At 48.5% G+C, this 22,449-nt stretch overlaps 2 protein-coding genes across 4 annotated transcripts in view; one reads left to right on the top strand and one right to left on the bottom strand.

Moving 5' to 3' along the window:
- The first annotated feature begins 5,110 nt into the window (after positions 1 to 5,110).
- LOC138801625 (up-regulator of cell proliferation-like) lies at positions 5,111 to 17,747 on the top strand. Of its 2 annotated transcripts, XM_069984641.1 has the most exons (3): positions 5,111 to 5,195; positions 9,577 to 9,849; positions 11,602 to 17,747. In XM_069984641.1, exons 1-3 carry the CDS (start codon positions 5,174 to 5,176, stop codon positions 15,726 to 15,728), a joined length of 4,422 nt encoding a protein of 1,473 aa, XP_069840742.1. In that variant the 5' UTR covers positions 5,111 to 5,173; the 3' UTR covers positions 15,729 to 17,747. The 2 variants fall into 2 exon arrangements, with proteins under 2 accessions (XP_069840742.1, XP_069840744.1); XM_069984643.1 differs by lacking the exons at positions 5,111 to 5,195; positions 9,577 to 9,849 and adding an exon at positions 10,051 to 10,068.
- A 2,790-nt stretch (positions 17,748 to 20,537) lies between these two features.
- LOC138800560 (perforin-1-like) overlaps positions 20,538 to 22,449 on the bottom strand; it is a 44,391-nt gene continuing 42,479 nt past the window's right edge. For both annotated transcript variants that reach the window (XM_069982328.1, XM_069982327.1), the window contains exons 3-4: positions 21,860 to 22,226; positions 20,538 to 21,474 (exon numbers count right to left, since the gene is read on the bottom strand). In XM_069982328.1, the coding sequence (XP_069838429.1) occupies positions 20,755 to 21,474; positions 21,860 to 22,226 (1,087 nt within the window). In that variant the 3' untranslated portion in view covers positions 20,538 to 20,754. The remainder of the gene's footprint in view (positions 21,475 to 21,859; positions 22,227 to 22,449) is intronic.

Genomic DNA, 22,449 nt, shown 5'->3' with positions numbered 1-22,449 from the left:
ATGGTTACATGTATCTAGAGTTATGTGTCTCCGTTGTTACATTTGTTATGTGTTTCCATTTTTATGTCTCCATGGTTCCATGTGTCTAGAGTTATGTTTCTCCATGGTTACATGTGTCGCCATGGTTACATTTGTCTCTCTAGTTATATTTGTCTCCATGGTTACATGTGTCTAGAGCTTCTGTGTCTCCATGGTTACATGTGTCTGGAGCGTCTGTGTCTCCATGGTTACATGTGTCTTCCTCCATGTGCATTCTGATTCTGCAGTCATGGGTTTTTCCCTTTTTCTCTATATTGATGACCATTTTTCTAAACCAAAGACCACCAAAGTACCTCCATATAGGCACCATATTGTGGTAGAGGGTAGGGATGAACTACACAGTCCAGGATATATTTGTTCCCAACTTTATAAAAGTTTTGGCTAAGTTTACAGAATGGGACCAGAAACCTTTTGGGTTTTTCTTTCTGAGGAGGGTTATTTTCCTATTGTCTCCCTCCTTTCTTCTTCTGTTGCTCTCTTACCCACTCATAGCGCACCATACACGCTGGAGAGGAAGTTAGTCACATGGGTGGAAGGACATGAGCCAGATAGCTCTCCACAGTGATCCTATCTGGGTCCGGGCCCTCTGCCAGGTCCCGTACCCCAAGTTAGTCTTAGTCAGTACCCCGCATGGGAAGGACGCAAGACACTACACTGCTACCAACTTCTTCACTAGTTACACTCCAAAGCACTCTGCAGTGTTAAACTCCTCTTACAGAGGAGAAGCCAGAGATCACCTCAACCCTCGCCGAGGACAAGGAGAGTTACAGAGCAGGACAGCATCCACAACAGAGCCAGGAACTGATCCGGATAGAGCAAAGTTGCGGAGGCGGAGAGCCTTCTCCCAGCTGAGCACACAGTCTAGACAATGATCTGTCACCAACATCCTGGACACTGACACATTGTAGCAAATCACCAGAGAGATCTGTGTAGCCGCTGTTCTGATGATCTGTGACTCTTCTGCCTCGGAATGTTAGAGTGTACCGGTGAGTCTAACGTCTCTGAGGAGGAGGAGGAGATCCTGCACTTCTGTGTGGGGAGTAGCTGACCAGTGGCAGCGCAGAGACAGGGAGCACGGCTGTGGTATGACTGGGAGTAGTGGTTCTTCAGCCAGTAACAGTCTCTGTATTTCTGTCACACAGATTGATGGGGACGCAACCTACTAGGGGACTGTGGGGACCCCCTGGTGTTACCAGGTGCGACAACGACGTTGTGCAGCCCCGTGGTGCCCGAACTTATTCCTGCTCGGCGCGATGACGTCATGTGCGCTGCAGCAGGAAGAAGTTCGGGAACCGCGGGGTTGCAGGGGTGAGCTGCCGGCCTGAGATAGAAGCAGCGTGTGCCGGAAGGAGCTCACCCCGGTCCTGAAGCTGCTTTGGGGGGACCTGCCTAGTCTGCCTCTGCCCCCGGCTGTTCCCTCTCCCCCCCCCCAGCTTCTCCCCCTGCCTGTGCCCCCATCTGCTCCCCCTGCCTGTGCCCCCATCTGCTCCCCCTGCCCCATCTGCTCCCCCTGCCTGTGCCCCCATCTGCTCCCCCTGCCCCATCTGCTCCCCCTGCCTGTGCCCCCATCTGCTCCCCCTGCCCCATCTGCTCCCCCTGCCTGTGCCCACCATCTGCTCCCCCTGCCTGTGCCCCCCATCTGCTCCCCCTGCCTGTGCCCCCAGCTGCTCCCCTGCCCCCAGCTGCTCCCTCTTCTCCCCTTGCCCCCCCCCAGCTTCTCCCCCTGCCCCCCATCTTCTCCCCCTTCCACCCCAGCTTCTCCCCAGCTGCCCCCATCCTCTCCCTGCCACCCCAGCGGCTCCCCCTGCCCCCCCAGATGCTCCCCCTAGCGCCCCAGATTCTCGCCCTGCCCCTGCCACCCCCAGCTGCTCCCCCTTTCCGTCACCCCAGCTGCTCCCCCCCGTCACCCCAGCTTTTCCCCCCTGTCTCCCCCAGCTGCCTCCCTTCCCCAGTCACCCCCAGCTGCCCTCCTGCCCCAATCCCCCCCCAGCTGCCCTCCTGCCCCAGTCCCCCCAGCTGCCTCCCTTCCCCAGTCACCCCAGCTGCCTCCCTTCCCCAGTCACCACCAGCTGCCCTCCTGCCCCCAGTCCCCCCCCCAGCTGCCTCCCTTCCCCAGTCACCCCAGCTGCCTCCCTTCCCCAGTCACCACCAGCTGCCCTCCTGCCCCCAGTCCCCCCCCCAGCTGCCTCCCTTCCCCAGTCACCCCAGCTGCCTCCCTTCCCCAGTCACCCCCAGCTGCCCTCCTGCCCCAGTCACCCCCAGCTGCCTCCCTTCCCCAGTCACCCCAGCTGCCTCCCTTCCCCAGTCACCCCCAGCTGCCCTCCTGCCCCAGTCACCCCCAGCTGCCTCCCTTCCCCAGTCACCCCAGCTGCCCTCCTGCCCCAGTCACCCCCAGCTGCCCTCCTGCCCCAGTTACCCCGAGCTGCCTCCCTTCCCCAGTCACCCCCAGCTGCCCGCCTGCAGACTAGTTGTGGTCGGAGAAGTCTTCATGATGGCTGCCAGATAGAGAAGAAAGCAAAAAGTGAGCGACGGCAATCGGAGAAGACGTCACCTGTGAGTCATTAGTAACTGCACTGTAATCACTTCTATTGTGTGCAGAGCCTGTGTACCATTGGGGTCTAAATGGGTCAGTGTAATGTTTGCAGTAGTGTACTGACACAGCCCCGCGGACACTACAGTACACTAACCCAAACTTTTAAACTAGGACTCAACTACAAGAGCTACAGGCACTACAACTCCCAGCATACCCTGAGGGCTGCAGACTGTCAGTACATGCTGGGAGTTGTAGTGCCTGCAGCTGTTGTAGTTGGGCCCTAGGTGGCATATAAGAATACATAGATCTGTGGGGGCTCAGTACAGGGACGTGACCCCAGAACATCACTAATAGGGGATAGGGGAAGATGTTGTTGTTCTATCCCCTATTAGTGATGTTCTGGGGTCACTTCCACACACTGAGCCCCCACAGATCTATGTATTCTTATATGCCACAAAACATCCAGTGTATAGGACCCAACTACAACAGCTGCAGGCACTACAACTCCCAGCATGTACTGACAGTCTGCAGCCCTCAGAGTATGCTGGGAGTTGTAGTACAGTGTAGACAGATGTATTGCTGGACCTTCAGGGCTGATGGTTGTCACCCACAGATTGCAGCCACCAGAAGACTCTGCACACAGTGATTTATTACAGGGTTGTCCTCTCAGAGACTACAACTCCCAGCATACCCTGAGAGCTGTATAAATGTAGGGATTTGTCACAGATACAGATGAATTCAGGAAAGGAGCGGGTCAGCATGTCGTGTCTCACTGGTTCTATATTGGTGGCCCCAGGTCCCCCAGTCCAACACTGGACAGAACCAGTCCCCAAACTAAGACGTCCCCGGCCTCCTTCCTTCCTCCATCACGTCTGTTTGATGAGAACAGCGGGCATCAAGCAGAGCGGCACACAAGTGCCAGGGTATATACCATGCATGTAACCAGCCAGTGCCGGGGGGGGCGCCTCAGCATGAAAAGTGCCTAGGGCAGCATGAACTCTAAGTACAGGCCTGCATACACACAGAATAACAAAGGCTTTTCCTGCGGAAAACCAATCTACCAGTAAAAACGGGGGTCCGTGGGCAGCCGCCAAGTGTCTGGAAGGGGCCGCTACAGCGTCTCCACAACTAGTATCACCTGCAGTCCTATGTAACAGCACAGATAACACAGTGATATCTTTGAGTACAGATAATGTAGTAGTCACCTGCAGTCCTATGTAACATCACATATAACAGTGATATCTCTGAGTACAGATAATGTAGTAGTCACCTGCAGTCCTATGTAACAGATAACAGTGATATCTCTGAATACAGATAATGTAGTAGTCACCTGCAGTCCTATGTAACAGCACAGATAACACAGTGATATCTCTGAGTACAGATAATATAGTAGTCACCTGCAGTCCTATGTAACAGATAACACAGTGATATCTCTGAGTACAGATAATGTAGTAGTCACCTGCAGTCCTATGTAACACCACAGATAACACAGTGATATCTCTGAGTACAGATAATGTAGTAGTCACCTGCAGTCCTATGTAACACCACATATAACACAGTGATATCTCTGAGTACAGATAATGTAGTAGTCACCTGCAGTCCTATGTAACACCACAGATAACACAGTGATATCTCTGAGTACAGATAATGTAGTAGTCACTTGCAGTCCTATGTAACACCACAGATAACACAGTGATATCTCTGAGTACAGATAATGTAGTAGTCACCTGCAGTCCTATGTAACACCACAGATAACACAGTGATATCTCTGAGTACAGATAATGTAGTAGATGTCACCTGCAGTCCTATGTAACACCACAGATAACACAGTGATATCTCTGAGTACAGATAATGTAGTAGATGTCACCTGCAGTCCTATGTAACACCACAGAGAACACAGTGATATCTCTGACTATAGATAATGTGTGTACTGATCCGTGAGTAGAGTCGCTCGGTGGTGTCGCTCGGTGGTGTCGCTCTGTCTTGTCGCTCGGTGGTGTCGCTCGGTGGTGTCGCTCTGTCTTGTCGCTCGGTGGTGTCACTCGGTGGTGTTGCTCTGTCTTGTCGCTCGGTGGTGTCGCTCGGTGGTGTCGCTCGGTGGTGTCGCTCTGTCTTGTCGCTTGGTGGTGTCGCTCGGTAGTGTCGCTCGGTGGTGTCGCTCTGTCTTGTCGCTCGGTGGTGTCGCTCGGTGGTGTCGCTCTGTCTTGTCGCTCGGTGGTGTCGCTCGGTGGTGTCGCTCGGTGGTGTCGCTCTATCTTGTCGCTCGGTGGTGTCGCTCGGTGGTGTCGCTCTGTCTTGTCGCTCTGTCTTGTCGCTTGGTGGTGTCGCTCGGTGGTGTCGCTCGCTCGGCTCTGCTATAACTTTCATTACTGACTTAGGTTTCCTTTCTATTAGGATGTAAATGTAATAGGAAACTTCCTCCTTGGTAGAAACGAAACTCTCCCTCCCCCCCCCCTCTGGATCAGCCGCAGGAGCTCTGTGTATATTAGTATATTACAGGTGACGTTACCTCCTTCAGTCTCTCCTGGGACATCTTAGAAGAAGGGACTGAATACCTGCAGGACCCTGAGGACAGAGAGATCCCCCTGAGCTGGAGGAGGCATGGAGGGGGCGCCCCCTGGAGGTACACCGCACATATCACAGGGCAACTGCTGTACTCACACATAGGCCAGGAGAGGGGAGAGGGGGTCCGAGCATCTCTCTACTCTATACATATATACATGTGTCTCTGTTATGTTATGGAGGCACTCTATCTGGCTCTGTTATGGGGGCACTCTATCTGGCTCTGTTATGGGGGCACTCTATCTGGCTCTGTTATGGGGGTGCTCTATATGGATCTGTTATGGGAGCACTCTATCTGGCTCTGTTATGGGAGCACTCTATCTGGCTCTGTTATGGGAGCACTCTATCTGGCTCTGTTATGGGGGCGCTCTATCTGGCTCTGTTATGGGAGCACTCTATCTGGCTCTGTTATGGGAGCACTCTATCTGGCTCTGTTATGGGGGCACTCTATCTGGCTCTGTTATGGGGGCACTCTATCTGGCTCTGTTATGGGGGCACTCTATCTGGCTCTGTTATGGGGGCACTCTATCTGGCTCTGTTATGGGGGCACTCTGTCTGGTTTTGTTATGGAGGCACTCTTTCTGGCTCTGTTATGGGAGAACTCTATCTGTCTCTGTTATGGGGGCACTCTATCTGGCTCTGTTATGGGGGAACTCTATCTGTCTCTGCTATGGAAGCACTCTATCTGTCTCTGTTATGGGGCACTCTGTCTGGTTCTGTTATGGGGGCACTCTATCTGGCTCTGTTATGGGGGCACTCTATCTGGCTCTGTTATGGGGGCACTCTATCTGGCTCTGTTATGGGGGCACTCTGTCTGGTTCTGTTATGGAGGCACTCTTTCTGGCTCTGTTATGGGAGAACTCTATCTGGTTCTGTTATGGGGGCACTCTGTCTCTGTTATGGGGGCACTCTATCTGGCTCTGTTATGGGGGAACTCTATCTGTCTCTGTTATGGAGGCACTCTATCTGTCTCTGTTATGGGGCACTCTGTCTGGTTCTGTTATGGGGGCACTCTATCTGGCTCTGTTATGGGGCACTCTATATGGATCTGTTATGGGAGCACTCTATCTAGCTCTGTTATGGGGGCTCTATCTGGCTCTGTTATGGAGGCACTCTATCTGGCTCTGTTATGGGGGCACTCTATCTGGCTCTGTTATGGGGGCACTCTATCTGGCTCTGTTATGGAGGCACTCTATCTGGCTCTGTTATGGGGGCACTCTATCTGGCTCTGTTATGGGAGCACTCTATCTGGCTCTGTTATGGAGGCACTCTATCTGGCTCTGTTATGGGGGCACTCTATCTGGCTCTGTTATGGGGGCACTCTTTCTGGCTCTGTTATGGGGCTCTTTATCTGGCTCTGTTATGGGGGCACTCTGTCTGGTTTTGTTATGGAGGCACTCTTTCTGGCTCTGTTATGGGAGAACTCTATCTGGTTCTGTTATGGAGGCACTCTGTCTCTGTTATGGGGGCACTCTATCTGGCTCTGTTATGGGGGAACTCTATCTGTCTCTGTTATGGAGGCACTCTATCTGTCTCTGTTATGGGGCACTCTGTCTGGTTCTGTTATGGGGGCTCTCTATTTGGCTCTGTTATGGGGGCACTCTATCTGGCTCTGTTATGGGGCACTCTATATGGATCTGTTATGGGGGCACTCTATCTGGCTCTGTTATGGGGTCACTCTGTCTGATTCTGTTATGGGGCACTCTATCTGGCTCTGTTATGGGGGCACTCTGTCTGGTTTTGTTATGGAGGCACTCTTTCTGGCTCTGTTATGGGAGAACTCTATCTGTCTCTGTTATGGGGGCACTCTATCTGGCTCTGTTATGGGGGAACTCTATCTGTCTCTGCTATGGAAGCACTCTATCTGTCTCTGTTATGGGGCACTCTGTCTGGTTCTGTTATGGGGGCACTCTATCTGGCTCTGTTATGGGGGCACTCTATCTGGCTCTGTTATGGGGGCACTCTGTCTGGTTCTGTTATGGAGGCACTCTTTCTGGCTCTGTTATGGGAGAACTCTATCTGGTTCTGTTATGGGGGCACTCTGTCTCTGTTATGGGGGCACTCTATCTGGCTCTGTTATGGGGGAACTCTATCTGTCTCTGTTATGGAGGCACTCTATCTGTCTCTGTTATGGGGCACTCTGTCTGGTTCTGTTATGGGGGCACTCTATCTGGCTCTGTTATGGGGCACTCTATATGGATCTGTTATGGGAGCACTCTATCTAGCTCTGTTATGGGGGCTCTATCTGGCTCTGTTATGGAGGCACTCTATCTGGCTCTGTTATGGGGGCACTCTATCTGGCTCTGTTATGGGGGCACTCTATCTGGCTCTGTTATGGAGGCACTCTATCTGGCTCTGTTATGGGGGCACTCTATCTGGCTCTGTTATGGGAGCACTCTATCTGGCTCTGTTATGGAGGCACTCTATCTGGCTCTGTTATGGGGGCACTCTATCTGGCTCTGTTATGGGGGCACTCTATCTGGCTCTGTTATGGGGCTCTTTATCTGGCTCTGTTATGGGGGCACTCTGTCTGGTTTTGTTATGGAGGCACTCTTTCTGGCTCTGTTATGGGAGAACTCTATCTGGTTCTGTTATGGAGGCACTCTGTCTCTGTTATGGGGGCACTCTATCTGGCTCTGTTATGGGGGAACTCTATCTGTCTCTGTTATGGAGGCACTCTATCTGTCTCTGTTATGGGGCACTCTGTCTGGTTCTGTTATGGGGGCTCTCTATTTGGCTCTGTTATGGGGGCACTCTATCTGGCTCTGTTATGGGGCACTCTATATGGATCTGTTATGGGGGCACTCTATCTGGCTCTGTTATGGGGTCACTCTGTCTGATTCTGTTATGGGGCACTCTATCTGGCTCTGTTATGGGGCACTCTATCTGGCTCTGTTATGGGGGCACTCTATCTGGTTCTGTTATGGGGGCGATCTATCTGGCTCTGTTATAGAGGCACTCTATCTGGTTCTGTTAAGGAGGCACTCTATCTGGCTCTGTTATAGGGGCACTCTATATGGCTCTGTTATGGGGCAGTCTGTCTGGTTCTGTTATGGGGGCGCTCTATCTGGCTCTGTTATAGAGGCACTCTATCTGGTTTTGTTATGGAGGCACTCTATCTGGCTCTGTTATGGGGGCACTCTATATGGCTCTGTTATGGGGGCACTCTGTCTGTTTCTGTTATGGGGGCACTCTATATGGCTCTGTTATGGGGGCACTCTGTCTGGTTCTGTTATGGGGGCACTCTATCTGGTTCTGTTATGGAGGCACTCTATCTGGCTCTGTTATGGGGGCACTCTATCTGGTTCTGTTATGGAGGCACTCTATCTGGTTCCGTTATGGGGGCACTCTATATGGCTCTGTTATGGGGGCACTCTATCTGGCTCTGTTATGGGGGCACTCTATCTGGCTGTGCTATGGGAGCACTCTATTTTTTTCTGTTATGGGGCACTCTGTCTTGTTCTGTTATAGGGGCACTCTATCTGGCTCTGCTATGGGGGCACTCTATCTGGCTCTGCTATGGGGGCACTCTATCTGGCTCTGCTATGGGGGCACTCTATCTGGCTCTGTTATGGGGGCACTCTGTCTGGTTCTGTTATGGGGGCACTCTGTCTGGCTCTGTTATGGGGGCACTCTGTCTGGTTCTGTTATGGGGGCACTCTGGCTCTGTTATCCCGCTCTGATACCTGTGCAGTGTATGGGGACATCACAGCAGCCAGTCTACACCCACCAGTACATGGAGCCGGCAGGAGGGAAACCTGCTGAGAAATGACATATAACTTATATAACGGTAATATATATACGGTATAATATACAGGGGGTTAGAGTCCCCCTGTATAGACTCACTGAAAAGTCACATAAAATGGCCGCTTCCCTTTAAAGGGGCATTCCCATCCCAGCTTAACCCTATGCACAGGAGCTGAACTCTGAGGGTGCGGCCGCCGAGACCGACCACTGATCCTGAGAACATGGATGAGATCAGCGCTCCATTCATTCTCTAAGGGGCCGTCACACACTTCTGAGCACCGCACTCCCCCACAGAGAGTGGAGCAACGGCCGAGGTGGCCGCCCAGTCCTGCTGACCACTCCATTCATTCTCTAAGGGGCCGTCACACACTTCTGAGCACCGCACTCCCCCACAGAGAGTGGAGCAACGGCCGAGGTGGCCGCCCAGTCCTGCTGACCACTCCATTCATTCTCTAAGGGGCCGTCACACACTTCTGAGCACCGCCCTCCCCCACAGAGAGTGGAGCAACGGCCGAGGTGGCCGCCCAGTCTGTTGTTTTTCCGCTGTGCGGCCATATTATAACCGTGGTCCATTGACGTAACGTGCAGCTTCCGATAAGTCCCGTAACATAGTACAGATATCCCGCCCACCGTCACATTGTGTCCATCAGATGACAAGCCCCGCCCCACTCACCTGTCTCCTCCCCATTGTACAGATATGGGCTCCACCCAGAGAGTGCGCGACATGTTCCAGAAGATTCTACAATCAAATCTGACCAGCTTGGAACAAGAGATGGAAACGATGCTTCAGTACACCCTGAGACACGACGCTCCGGATCAGACGGATGATCAGCGAGACAAAGTACAGGAAGTCCTGAACATTTTACTGGACGGAGGGGAAGAAGCTTGTGAAAAGTTCCTGCAAAACCTGGAGAATAACCAACATTTGTTTCCTCGGATTTCCCGAATCCTGAATGAGAGAGATGCCGGTGAGTAATAGTCAGCGACCATTGGGCGATTATAACCTTCCTCGTAGCGTAATACTTTGTAATAATTCTCACCCAGGTCACTTCCCCTTTTATATTCCTTTTTTCTTGTCACCTGAACATTAATCGGTCTGAAACAAAAAGACACAAAACAACATAAAATATACAGTAATGTGGTACGACATGGCAGCGGGCGAGATGCAGCTGGAGACACATAGGCAGGTAGGAAGACAGCAAGAGTCACGGCTGGAAGCAGGACAGCAGTCACCGGCAGCAGGAATCACGGACAGCAGACACGGGGCAGGAATCACGGACAGCAGGAACCAGGGACAGCAGGAACCACGGACAGCAGACACGGGGCAGGAATCACGGACAGCAGGAACCAGGGACAGCAGGAACCACGGACAGCAGACACGGGGCAGGAATCACGGACAGCAGGAACCACGGACAGCAGACACGGGGCAGGAATCACGGACAGCAGGAACCACGGACAGCAGACACAGGGCAGGAATCACGGGCAGGAATCACAGGCAGGAATCACGGGCAGGAATCACGGACAGCAGGAACCACGGACAGCAGACACAGGGCAGGAATCACAGGCAGGAATCACAGGCAGGTATGAAAGGCAGGAATCATGGGCAGGAATCACGGGCAGCAGGAATCACAAACAGCAGACACGGGGCAGGAATCACAGGCAGGAATCATGGGCAGGAATCATGGGCAGCAGGAATCACAAACAGCAGACACGGGGCAGGAATCACAGGCAGGAATCATGGGCAGGAATCATGGGCAGCAGGAATCACAAACAGCAGACACGGGGCAGGAATCACAGGCAGGAATCATGGGCAGCAGGAATCACAAACAGCAGACACGGGGCAGGAATCACAGGCAGGAATCACGGGCAGGAATCACGGACAGCAGGAACCAGGGACAGCAGACACGGGGCAGGAATTACAGACAGCAGGAACCACGGACAGCAGACACGGGGCAGGAATCACAGGCAGGAATGACAGGCAGTAATCACGGGCAGTAATGACAGGCAGGAATGACAGGCAGGAATCACGGGCAGGAATCTTGGGGCAGGAATCACAAACAGCAGACACAGGGCAGGAATCACGGGGCAGGAATCACAGGCAGGAATCACGGGGCAGGATCAGCCTACACCACCATACCGCACCTACAGCACCATATCCCAACTACACCACCATACCCAGCCTACACACCATTTCCCAACTATACCACCATACCCCACCTACAGCACCATATCCCAACTACACCACCATACCCCACCTACAGCACCATATCCCAACTACACCACCATACCCCAACTACACCACCATACCCCAACTACAGCACCATATCCCAACTACACCACCATACCCCACCTACAGCACCATATCCCAACTACACCACCATACCCCAACTACACCACCATACCCCACCTACAGCACCATATCCCAACTACACCACCATACCCCACCTACAGCACCATATCCCAACTACACCACCATACCCCACCTACAGCACCATATCCCAACTACACCACCATACCCAGCCTACATACCATTTCCCAACTACACCACCATACCCCACCTACAGCACCATATCCCAACTACACCACCATACCCAGCCTACATACCATTTCCCAACTATACCACCATACCCCAACTACAGCACCGCATGATGGTAGGATGGGCTGTTTTGGTGATGAGCTGTTTCTGGTGACTATTACAGTCTCACCTTTTATTTTCCCAGATTTGCCGATCTTTAAGCTGGTGATTGAAGATTTGGGTCTGGGTAAATATTTACGAGGCAAGCTAACCCTGTCAGATGCCCAAAGCATTGGATGTAAAGATCTGTCAGATGCTTCCTGCCAGTCCATGAAGGACATCCCTATGCATTTCTTAAGACATCTCATGGCATTAAACATCCAAGAAGCTTTCAGAAGCTTCGACTTCAACCATGAAGCTGCCCAAGGTAATCGAGAGCAGGACCCATCAAGCACCATATTGGAATCTGTCCATCCTCTAGACGTCCTCTGTGGTCTTCTCCATTGCTCAGACAATTTTTTACGACAAGAGATCCTAAAGAGGATGTCCATGTGCCAGGTCCCTCTCCCTCTGCTGCTTCCTGCTGGGGAGGACACACATGGCACCTTTTTGCTGTGGGCATTGAGAGGTGTTACGAAGAGCCTTTCCCAACCATTGACTGACCAGAGGAAACTGACGGAAGAGAGTGTTGTGAATATGTCTTTGCCGGTCTTTTCCTTTGTAAGTCTAGGGGATTGTAGATGTATGTCTATAGCCAAGATTATCAATCAAGTTCTAACTACAACCCAACAGAGAAATGAGAACAGTTCTATTCACAGAGCGATGAGCTGGGGGAATATACCAAGACGGATCTCAAATGGTTTGGTGGAAATATCCTGGTATTTTCCTGATGACCAAATGGACTTGAGACCATACGAAAAGCCATTCGCAGTAACCAATCTCCATGGAGAGTTACAGTCCAATATGAAGCAGTTCTCCTTTTTAACACAAGTGTCCTGTGCAGTCTTCATAATTATAGAGAATATGACCGCCCAACAGTTGGATCCGATAATACGCGCCAAGGGCAACAACACCAATTGCTATTTCATAGTCCAAGGCCAATTCAACCAAGACCCAAGCCAGTATGGTGGCCATTTGCTTTCAGACTTTGGCCTAAGTGAGAACATTCTGATGGAATCTGATGAGAAATTTGATGAAAAGTTAAAATTTATCCTGAAGGACACAATCCAAAAATCTCCAAAACAACTCAAGCTGAGCGAGATGTCGGTGGAAGCCTCAAAATTTGACTTCTGTGTTGATGAAAACCAACCTGGCTGTGAGTATGGTAGATTACACTCTCTGGACCTCCTCAACGATATTGTAAGTACAACACAATGTAACACAGGATACGTACAGCAGCAACAACATCTAAAACTACAGATTGCAAAAAGCGAAAAAGAGTTGTACCGCCTGCTAGACCAAGGAGAACTTCGCACAGAAGACTACAGGTCCATGCTAAACAGGGAACTGTGTAAGCTAAAGGTGGATCAATATCATCATGATAACTGTGATATAAGGACAAATCTACAATATGCATTCACTTACCTGAACAAGGTAGACCAACAATATTTCCTACGATGGATACAGCTCCATCAATTCTGTCCAAGCGCCATGTTGGCTGAGACAATACAAGAAGATGTCATCTGTAAGATCGGACAGATGTATGAAACTACATTGTTCTGTGATCAATTTATTAAAACAAGTGTAGAGCCTTTCCTGCAGTATATTGTACCAGAACTCATTGATGGAGACACCACAAGCGGCCACATTATGTGGATCATTGATCTCATGTTGTCCAAAAAGTTGTCTTCAAGCACCATGTTGTCTGAAACAATACGAGAAGATATCACCTGTAAGATCGGACAGATATATAAAAGTCAATCGTTTTGTGCTAATTTTCCTAAGGCAGCTGTCGATCTTCTCCTGCAGGGGATTCCGCTTGAACTTATTGATGGAGAAACAGTGAGCATCCACCCTAACTGGATCACTGATGTCCTGAGAGAGCTGGATAGCAGAACAAGAGGCAAATGCAGAATAAAAGTAATATCCATACTGGGGGTTCAGGGCACAGGGAAGACCACCTTGCTGAACACCATGTTTGGCCTACAATTTCCTATGGTTCCTGGACAGGGCACACGAGGAACCTTGATGTATCTTATTAAGGTGGAAGAGAGAGACTTGGGCTGTGACTTCCTTGTGGTGATTGACTGTGATGGATTACGATCTCTTGATGGGGCTTCTGTGGAGGAAAGTTATGATCATGACAATGAGTTAGCGACATTGGTTATTGGGTTGAGTGATATTGCCATAATCAACGTGGCTTTAGGAAGCACCTCGGAAATGAAGGATATAATGCAGATTGGGACCCATGCATTACTAAGGATGAAAGGAACTGGGCAAAAGCCCAACTATCTGTTAGTCTATCAGAATATAGAAGGAGCATCTTCTGAGGAAGAACCCCAGATAGAAGATGAGGAACTCTTACATCTAGGTGCAAAAACAGATAAAAGCGGCAGGTTCCCCGAGTATCATATCACCATCGAATGTAACACATTGAAGAATTACTGGGTTATTCCTCCATTTAAACTGGAAACTTCTTGTTACAGTGAGAAGGTTGTAGAGTTGAAGCGTCACCTGCTCCATATTATAAAACTTCAGTCCCAACGGGGCAACATTCGCCATGTGCAAAACTTTGCTGCAGATATCAAAGCTTTATATAATTCAGTGAAACACGAAAATCACATCTTCAGGTTTAAAAATATTATCGAGGAAAATGTTTACAGTGAACTCTATGAAAGGTTCCTGAAACTGGAATGGAACCTGCGTAGGAAACTGCACAGGTGGTGGACGTCCCGAGAAGGAGGGATCTTCTCACAGGATCCTAGTCAACTTCACCCAAACATATTAGTCCCAGAAGCATTGAGAATGGTGAATGAAGAGGTGAGGGTGGTGGAGGAGACTTTAGAGGTCCACTTCTCAGACAGCTCCGAAGACATATATTCCCATATAGCAAACAAGTTTAAAGTTGAGTTCATGGGAAGAGTTGAAAGCCTCAAAGCTCAGCTCGAAGCTCACTACACCAGCAAGTGTTCACAGGTTGTCATTTTAAAACGTGGGTTAGGAAATATAATTGTGGAAGATTTTGCCCAAGAAGAACTGGACCCTGAGGAAACCAACTTTGATGCCACAGTCTACTGGAAGAATGCAGTGGCCAAATATCAGTCCATGACAATGAAGCATTCTGACATTGAGGATGAATTTCTACAACTTCTAAGACGAGATATGAGGACCAAAGGGAGCTTCATCACTGAAAGGATCCACAATATCACAAAGTTGTCAGACTATGATCCAACAAGTTTCACATATCATGCAACATATGATGATGAATCTTGGCTTTTGAATAAGTGTAACCACATGGAGAACTGTGTGGCCTGCCAAAGTAAAAGGAAAAGTGTTACCAAGTTCTTGTTGGAGAAATCTAAGAAGTATGTTCAGAAAGTGGTTGCCTCAGAAACAGCCTATGACCCGGTGCATGGCATGGAACTCCTGAATATGGTCAATGAAGTGACCCGCGAGGACGCCATGTCTTACACAACCCTGTTTGAGTTACACCTGAAGCTCCAAATCTTGGCACAATCTGCTCCACTTTTTCAGATGAAACAGAATGACCTCCTACAGAAGTGTGCCATGGCCATGAGCCATCAAGGGGATGAAGTAATAAATTACCTAACATATGCACAATGCGATAAAATTATAACCAAAAAATATTGTCAAGACTGGTTGAAGCCAGCGGTGGAGCTAAAGGTCAAGAAAACATTCAAACAAAATCTTGTCAGGGATTTTACAAACTATATGTGCACCGTGACGAGGAGCATGCCCTCTGCGGGTTCACACGGGCTGAGGTGCGTCCATCACACTCCAGTAGTGGACACTCCCGAGGAAATCTGTAACCGATACACAGATAGAGATAAAATTCAAACTCTACTGAATGACCTCATTTCTTCAGTCATAAGTGACATCAGGAAAAAGCTAAATCACCCAGAAGTCTTGAGGAGTTGGGATATTGGGGTCCTAGTGGCAGCTGTGTGGTCAGTACTAGAAGGAGGCCATAACCCCAATCCTCAATTCAATGTCGCAGTTTCGAATGTTCTTCAATGCTCTTACTATCTTGATTTTTTTGTACAAAAGTTAGAACAACAAATTCAGGAAGAATTCAGGTCCAAGAACATCGAAGAGCATTACATGGACTGTCCATATCGGGTACACTACGGAGAGCAGGGAGCTGGGCTGTAGAGTCAGGGAACCTCATGTGGTCAGAGTTAGAGATGATCAAACATCGGGAATTCTTAGGTTCAATTACCGAGGCTGTGTCCCTTTTTTCCAGGCGGTACTCGAGCTTACTCCACCTTCCCCACGGAACGGGAAGGCATGGGGAATCAAATGACGAAGGTTCAAGAAGGTTCCAGTTCGATCGAACCTAAGAATTCCCGATGTTCGGTCATCTCTAGTCAGAATGACTATACAATGTGCTTTTCCATCCAAAATCCAATAAATAGAAGTCATAGGGTTAAGGAAACTGAGTCACATGGAAAATGCCGTCCAATCTGCAGGCGTCGTGTTGTAGAGGAGGAGGAGCTGAGTAGATTGATATATAGATACATGGAGAAAGATCCAGTAAACCTTGTCCTTTATTCATGTAAATCTAAGTAGTCATGTAGGTGGTCCTACTCGGTGATTGACGGCCACGTGTGTATATATAGGGGAAGAAAACTGTTAGTTCTTGAGTAGGACCGCCCACTTGACCATTAGCCCAAAATGAGCTCAGATTTACATAAATAAATAAATACCCACAGAGTTAGGTATCACACTGCTCAGCGCCTCCCGATCTATGACATGAACTGCATTTACAAGATGACAACTCCCCTTTAGGCTATGTTCACACACAGTTTTTTTGCTCAGTGTTTTGCAATCAAAACCAGAAGTAGATTAAAAACACAGAAAGCCTATGTGCACACACTTTTGAAGTTGAGTGGATCGGCCATTGTTTTAAGATAGCAGCAATCATGTGTCATTAAATGGCGGCGATCCACTGAATTTCAGCAGTGTGTGAACATGGCCTCTCTGTGTTTTCAACCCGCTCCTGGTTTTGGTTGCAAAATACTGAGCAAGAATACATTGTGGGAACATAGCCTTAACATGGTCAGGTTTTTAATTACAATTACTGAATACAAAGCCAGGAATGGATCTGAGAGGAGAGAAATCTTTCTTCTATGTAGTACATGTGTCGTCCATTTACAATGTGTTTCTGGCATTGTAGTCAAAAACGGCAATCAAAAATAAAAAAAATTGCCAGCAATTTTAACTCTTTTTTTTTTAACTCTTTCTTTCTGGCAGCTTTTCAGTGTATTGTGTATTAGTATCAGCAATGTGTCCCCTGTATTTATTTCCTTACAAGTCATGTGATTCATTCATCATGTCACGTGATGCAAGGATTTTTATTACAGAACTAGAGGTAAAAAATGTCATCATCCATAGAGAGAGGGGGGGTCTGGGCATTGTTCAGCCAATTGATATGTTACAGGCAAAAACCTCCGGGAATTTTGCAAAAAATTTTTTATTCGCGCAGAAAAACTCCTGGTTTACACCTGGTCAGTGGAACGAAAAAGTTGTGCAATTTTTTCTTTTTTCCACAGATTTAATAAACCTGCGCTTATTCATTCTCATTCATTAAGGAAATTTTATTTTTCATTTTAAAAAATGCCTGGCACACCACTATTAGCAGGAGAATTTTTTACTGTAACAGGGAGAATAAGTGCAAACCGTGTATTGATCGTATTGGTTGAGACGTCAGAAGGTTATTGAACATACAGTATATATATATCCGATGTCTGTGATGTCACATGTGGCTTTTATATGGTTTTTAGAGGCATTTTTTATTAAATGTTTTCTATGTTTTAAAGCAGACCCATCAGCAGGAAATAATCCCCCTGGCTATATAGAGCTGGTCATCACGATTCCAGCCATACCCTGTTTATCCTCGTAGTCCTTTCCAGTGCTAAGATAAAATCCTTTTGTTATTATGCAAATCAAGTGTCCAGGGGGCGTTCCCATGCAAGGCAAGAGCCAAGGTAAGTCCGGCCCATGGCCTCTTTATCTAGTAGCTATCAGTCAAACGGTAAAAAGGTGCAAGTGTGCCTGTGGGTGGTATAAGAAGGACATGGGCTCTTGCTGTGCTGGGAAACGCCCCCTGGACACTTGAGCCTCATTTGCATAATAACAAAAAAGGCTTCTATCTCAGCACTGGAAAGGACTATGGAGCTAAACAAGGTATGTCTGGAATCGTGATGACCAGTTCTATGTAGCCATGGGCTTATTTACACCCCTGTTTTTTCTGCTGACAGGTCCCCTCTAAATGCTATCATCCTTAATGTTTCTTATTAACTCTTACACAGCTATGGTGTGTAGCTCCACAACCACCACAAACTGCTTATAAATCCTGGAAAACCTGCACTATAATAAATGGCAGAATTTATAGCAATGTCTGTGATTGTTTCGCCTGGAGAGAGCTGGGGCAGGCACTGGGGGGGGGTACTGGGGCAGGCACTGGGGGGGGGGGGTGCTGGGGCAGGCACTGGGGGAGGTGCTGGGGCAGGCACTGGGGCAGGTGCTGGGGCAGGCACTGGGGCAGGCACTGGGGGAGGTGCTAGGGCAGGTGCTGGGGCAGGCGCTGGGGCAGGCGCTGGGGCAGACCCTCACGGGTTCGGTCAGGGCGGGTTTCATCGAAATCAAGTCCAGATCCTGGAAATGAAGAATCAGTGCAGAAAGTTGGGATTTTTTATTTGTTTTTTTAACATAAAATAAGATTTACTGCATAATAAGACGTACTTTTATATTTTATGTATGAGAGTAATAAATATCAGACACACAACCTCCTATAAGACTCCTTACTATGAAGTAACCTCATGTTAACCCTTTATACCATTCTCTTTGAAGGGGTATTCTGGAGAATAAGATTTCTTCCTAAACTTTCATAAAGTTACATAATTTTGAATATAGAGATGAGGGGAGGCTCAGTACCTGCATGCAGCAGCCCTAGTGATGTGTAACTGTGCCGGGACCAGACCTACAGCAGCCCTGCAGTTCCCAACACAGCCATTGGTGGCAGCAGAGAAACCATATGGCCCCTTACTGCTACCAGTCAACCTAAGGTCGGGTTCACACACAGTATGCCACTGGCCATTCTGTGAGGCTGCCATTCAGCAGAACGGCAGGTGTCAATGAAGTTCACACCGGCTGGTACTGCAGTACTGGCCGGATGAACTTCATTTCTTTTGAATTGGAATGCAATTTTTTTTTTTTTTTTTTGCTGATGAGGCGGATATGGAAACATGATTCCCCCCCTTCTAATCTACTTTCTACTTCTGAACTATTTTCTAACTCTCTAATTTTTTTCCCTCCCTTTATTTTTGTAAATTGTTATGGAAGCCGCCATCTTGCATCACTGCATCAGGGGAGGGGAAGGCTGAGCTGCTATTGTCTTCTCAGTTTACTGGTGTCACCTGATGCTGCAATGCTGTACAGATCACTTTCCAGCAGACTCCTCCTTATCATCACAGACAGAGCAGGAAGCCTCAGCTTAGTTTTAGACTTAGGATTATTTAATCGTATAGATCAGGGGTGTCATACTGCTGTCAAACTACAATTCCCATCATGCTATTATGGCTGTCCAGGCATGAGGATTATTGTAGTTTTGTTACAGCTGGGGGCCTGAGTTTGACACCGGTGTTATACAGTAGATAGTAAAATGGAATTCTTTTGAATGACTCGTTCCCTATAAACCAACGTTCCCAGCAGGTAAGGCTTGAAGGATCCCCCCCCCCCCCCTTAGTATTTCACAGGTGATATAACTATAGTCGGTCCATTTGTGTATGGGATATCCTCACATCATGACCTGTTGGGGGTCCTTAAGGACTGGAGTTGGGGGACACTGATCATCATGGCACCTCAAGGCCGGGGTTCTTTCTCATATTGCTGATGGTCTTATATGACTTATACCAATTCAGTATGGCAGAAAATTGGAAAAAAAAAACATAAAGGGCTAAATAAAGTTTAGTTAAAGTCCGAAAAAAAGGCAATTTCCGATTCAAAGCAGATTTTATTAAATAAGTCGTAAAATGTCAGAAAAGCAAAGACTGTTATAGTATCCAATGACATGCATACTGGTTCTGAGGAAGGGAAAGTTTTTTTCCGAAACATGTTAACCTCATGCTCTGTTTTGAAATAAAACCCACTTTGATCTCAAAATTATTGGAGTCCCGTGATGGTCTTACAGTAGCAGCGCTGGAGCCTTTGGACCTGTTTTCACTATTTTTACTTCACTATATTCCTATACGGTACGGTACGATACGGTACGTCTAGCTTAGCAGCGGCTGGGACCAGGACATCTCTACGCATCTCAACCCATATTGGGTGATACGCATCAAGCCCAAGTGGCTTTTAAGTGAGCGCAATACCTCCCTATCCATCATTTGATTTATCCCAAGGTGTTACACGAGACGCCGGTGCCGTTTTTTGCTCTCTTTCTTTCAGCATCTCATTATCATTAGAGGGCGGGGTCATCAGTCACCTCATTATCATTAGAGGGCAGGGTCATCAGTCACCTCATTATCATTAGAGGGCGGGGTCATCAGTCACCTCATTATCATTAGAGGGCGGGGTCAGCAGTCATCTCATTATCATTAGAGGGCGGGGTCATCAGTCACCTCATTATCATTAGAGGGCGGGGTCAGCAGTCATCTCATTATCATTAGAGGGCAGGGTCAGCAGTCACCTCATTATCATTAGAGGGCGGGGTCAGCAGTCATCTCATTATCATTAGAGGGCAGGGTCAGCAGTTATCTCATCAGTAGAGAACAAAGAATTAGTGACTACTGTATTGTGCTTCTATATGACGCAGGATAGTAACACTATACACCTAGATATAGTATACAGCTTCACTGACCTCTGAAGTGAGGGGCAACCCCCTATGCTGGCAATTCAGAATGTTGGTCCATGCCTTCAATATGGCCGCCCCCCCCCCCCCCCCCCCCGACCTTCCAGAAAGTTCTTGCAGAAAAATAAATAATAATGTATAAAAAGAAAGTGCCCATTATTTTGTTACATAGCAATTAAGACGATAAGAATTTGCGCTCCTATCCAGAAGTTTCGCTCTGGGGTACAGATGTATCACGAGATGACGTTGAGGCAATGTTGAGGTGTCCGGTTGTTATGTGTGGTGAAGTATAGCAGTCTATACTTTGATATTTTGGTCCCTATATCCTTAGTTGGTGGAGGGTGCGTAGTCCCTACAGAGGTGGCCGGTGAGGTGGGGGACGCACTCGGCACTCACCGTGAAGCTCACGCTCCCATGCTGCAGGTAGCAGATCTCGGGCTTTTCGCCACTGTTCACATTCTTTGTACAAGATCCAAGAAGATCATCATCATATTTATTATCTTCATCCCAAACTTCAACCTTCAGTGGTAGGGCATCGCTCAGCTCCAAGATCCCCAGGTTGAAGCGGTCCTTCCATGCTGGGTTATCGTTGTTCCAGATAGTGCTGGTCTGAGCTTTGGCAGACCCGTAACTCACTACCACATAGGCATCAGTCTTAGACGTGTAGTCACCCCAAAGATTGGCGGCACTTTCTATAGTCACCACTAATTTAGCAAATCCTTTCTTAGAGGGGCAGCAGTTTGAGCTCCTGTGGTCATTTCCTTGGCAGATACAAGAGCACTCCGCTCCGGGACTCGGCACAGAACCTGAAGGACAGGAGCAGTTCTGCCGGAGAGCCTTCTCCAAGATGTAGTCACTCACGGCCTTCCTAAGGTTCTCTCGTTGGGGTCCTTTGAATCTAACAAGGTTGTGGATGGGCTCCAGAGAGTACGATACAATATCAGGATCCGTCTTGAGGCTTTCCATCCATTTCTCGAAGGTTGAAGCACTGTCTGAATTTTTGGAGTCAAATGAGAGCAGGTCATAAGTGATCGTCCCACCGGTGATCTAAAAGGTGTAGGAGAAAAGGAAGGTATCAAGTCAAAGCCAACACTAGATGACAAAATTAATTCTTATACCACGCTAGAGCTTTCGACCCTACGGTTCTCTCTACCTACAAGTTAAATCAGTCAAAGGGTCCTAGTGCCAGTCAGTATTATTCAAGATGTTGTACTGTGGGTCCTACAGTAATCATGGTCCTAATGCTAGCTGCCATGAAAACCCTGAGCTATGCCCAGAAGGGAAGAGGACACCGGGACAAGAACCATTGTCTACTGGATCAAACCCAACAGACAGAGACCGTTATTGGGCCTTCTTGGGTTCACAGCCGCCTAACTACTATGGAGTTAATAACATTGTGGTCATTTCTTCTGGAAGCCTCCTGTCCACTTACCTTCCAGATCCTTTCATTATATGTCTGGTGGAAGCTTTCTCCATGGTTGGCTTTATTGCTTAGTTCTTTGCAGGCGCTGGTTTTGGCATTAGCTTCAGCTTTGCCGGCGACGGCAGCCGAGGCTTCGATACTTAGACAGTCCTTGAGCTCATCTAAGGACACGCTGTCCATGGTCGCATGGCACGTCCTGATGGCGGTGACCTGTTGTGCTTCACCTCCCACATTGGCTTGGCTGATGTAATGGGTTCCATAGGTGGCTATCAGATGTCTGTATTTCTCTTGGGTCTTTGTGTCATACGTAGCCGGCAGGGACTTTAAGCTTTTATAAAAATTGCGGCTCAGTGGAGGCAAATGTGTCAGTCGAAGGCTGGAAGAAGACAATAGTCATTAGAGATTCAGCTTATTATGTCTAGTGCCAAATTGTTCGGGTTTGGCAACGTTTGCTCTCACCATTTGACTCCCGCAGCCTGGGGAAGTTGGATGAAGCGGGAAAACATGGATGAAGCCTATGGTCTATGGCTGTATCCACGTTCTCCAGGACTCTCTCTACAGCTGCATCAAACTTCTCCAGCCGGTGGGAGTCGAAGGCG

The sequence above is a fragment of the Dendropsophus ebraccatus genome, chromosome 9 (genome assembly GCF_027789765.1).
Source record: "Dendropsophus ebraccatus isolate aDenEbr1 chromosome 9, aDenEbr1.pat, whole genome shotgun sequence".
Lineage (NCBI taxonomy): Eukaryota > Metazoa > Chordata > Amphibia > Anura > Hylidae > Dendropsophus > Dendropsophus ebraccatus.
The sequence above is the reverse complement of the archived record's forward strand: the minus strand, read 5'-3'. Positions and strand labels throughout refer to the sequence as shown.

Excerpts from the sequence above, each read along its gene's own strand:
- LOC138801625 (XM_069984641.1), top strand. The coding sequence starts at position 5,174 with ATGGAGGGGGCGCCCCCTGGAG. Across the intron at positions 5,196-9,576 it reads GGAGGGGGCGCCCCCTGGAG|ATATGGGCTCCACCCAGAGA; the intron begins GTACACCGCACA and ends CCCATTGTACAG. Across the intron at positions 9,850-11,601 it reads CCTGAATGAGAGAGATGCCG|ATTTGCCGATCTTTAAGCTG; the intron begins GTGAGTAATAGT and ends TTATTTTCCCAG.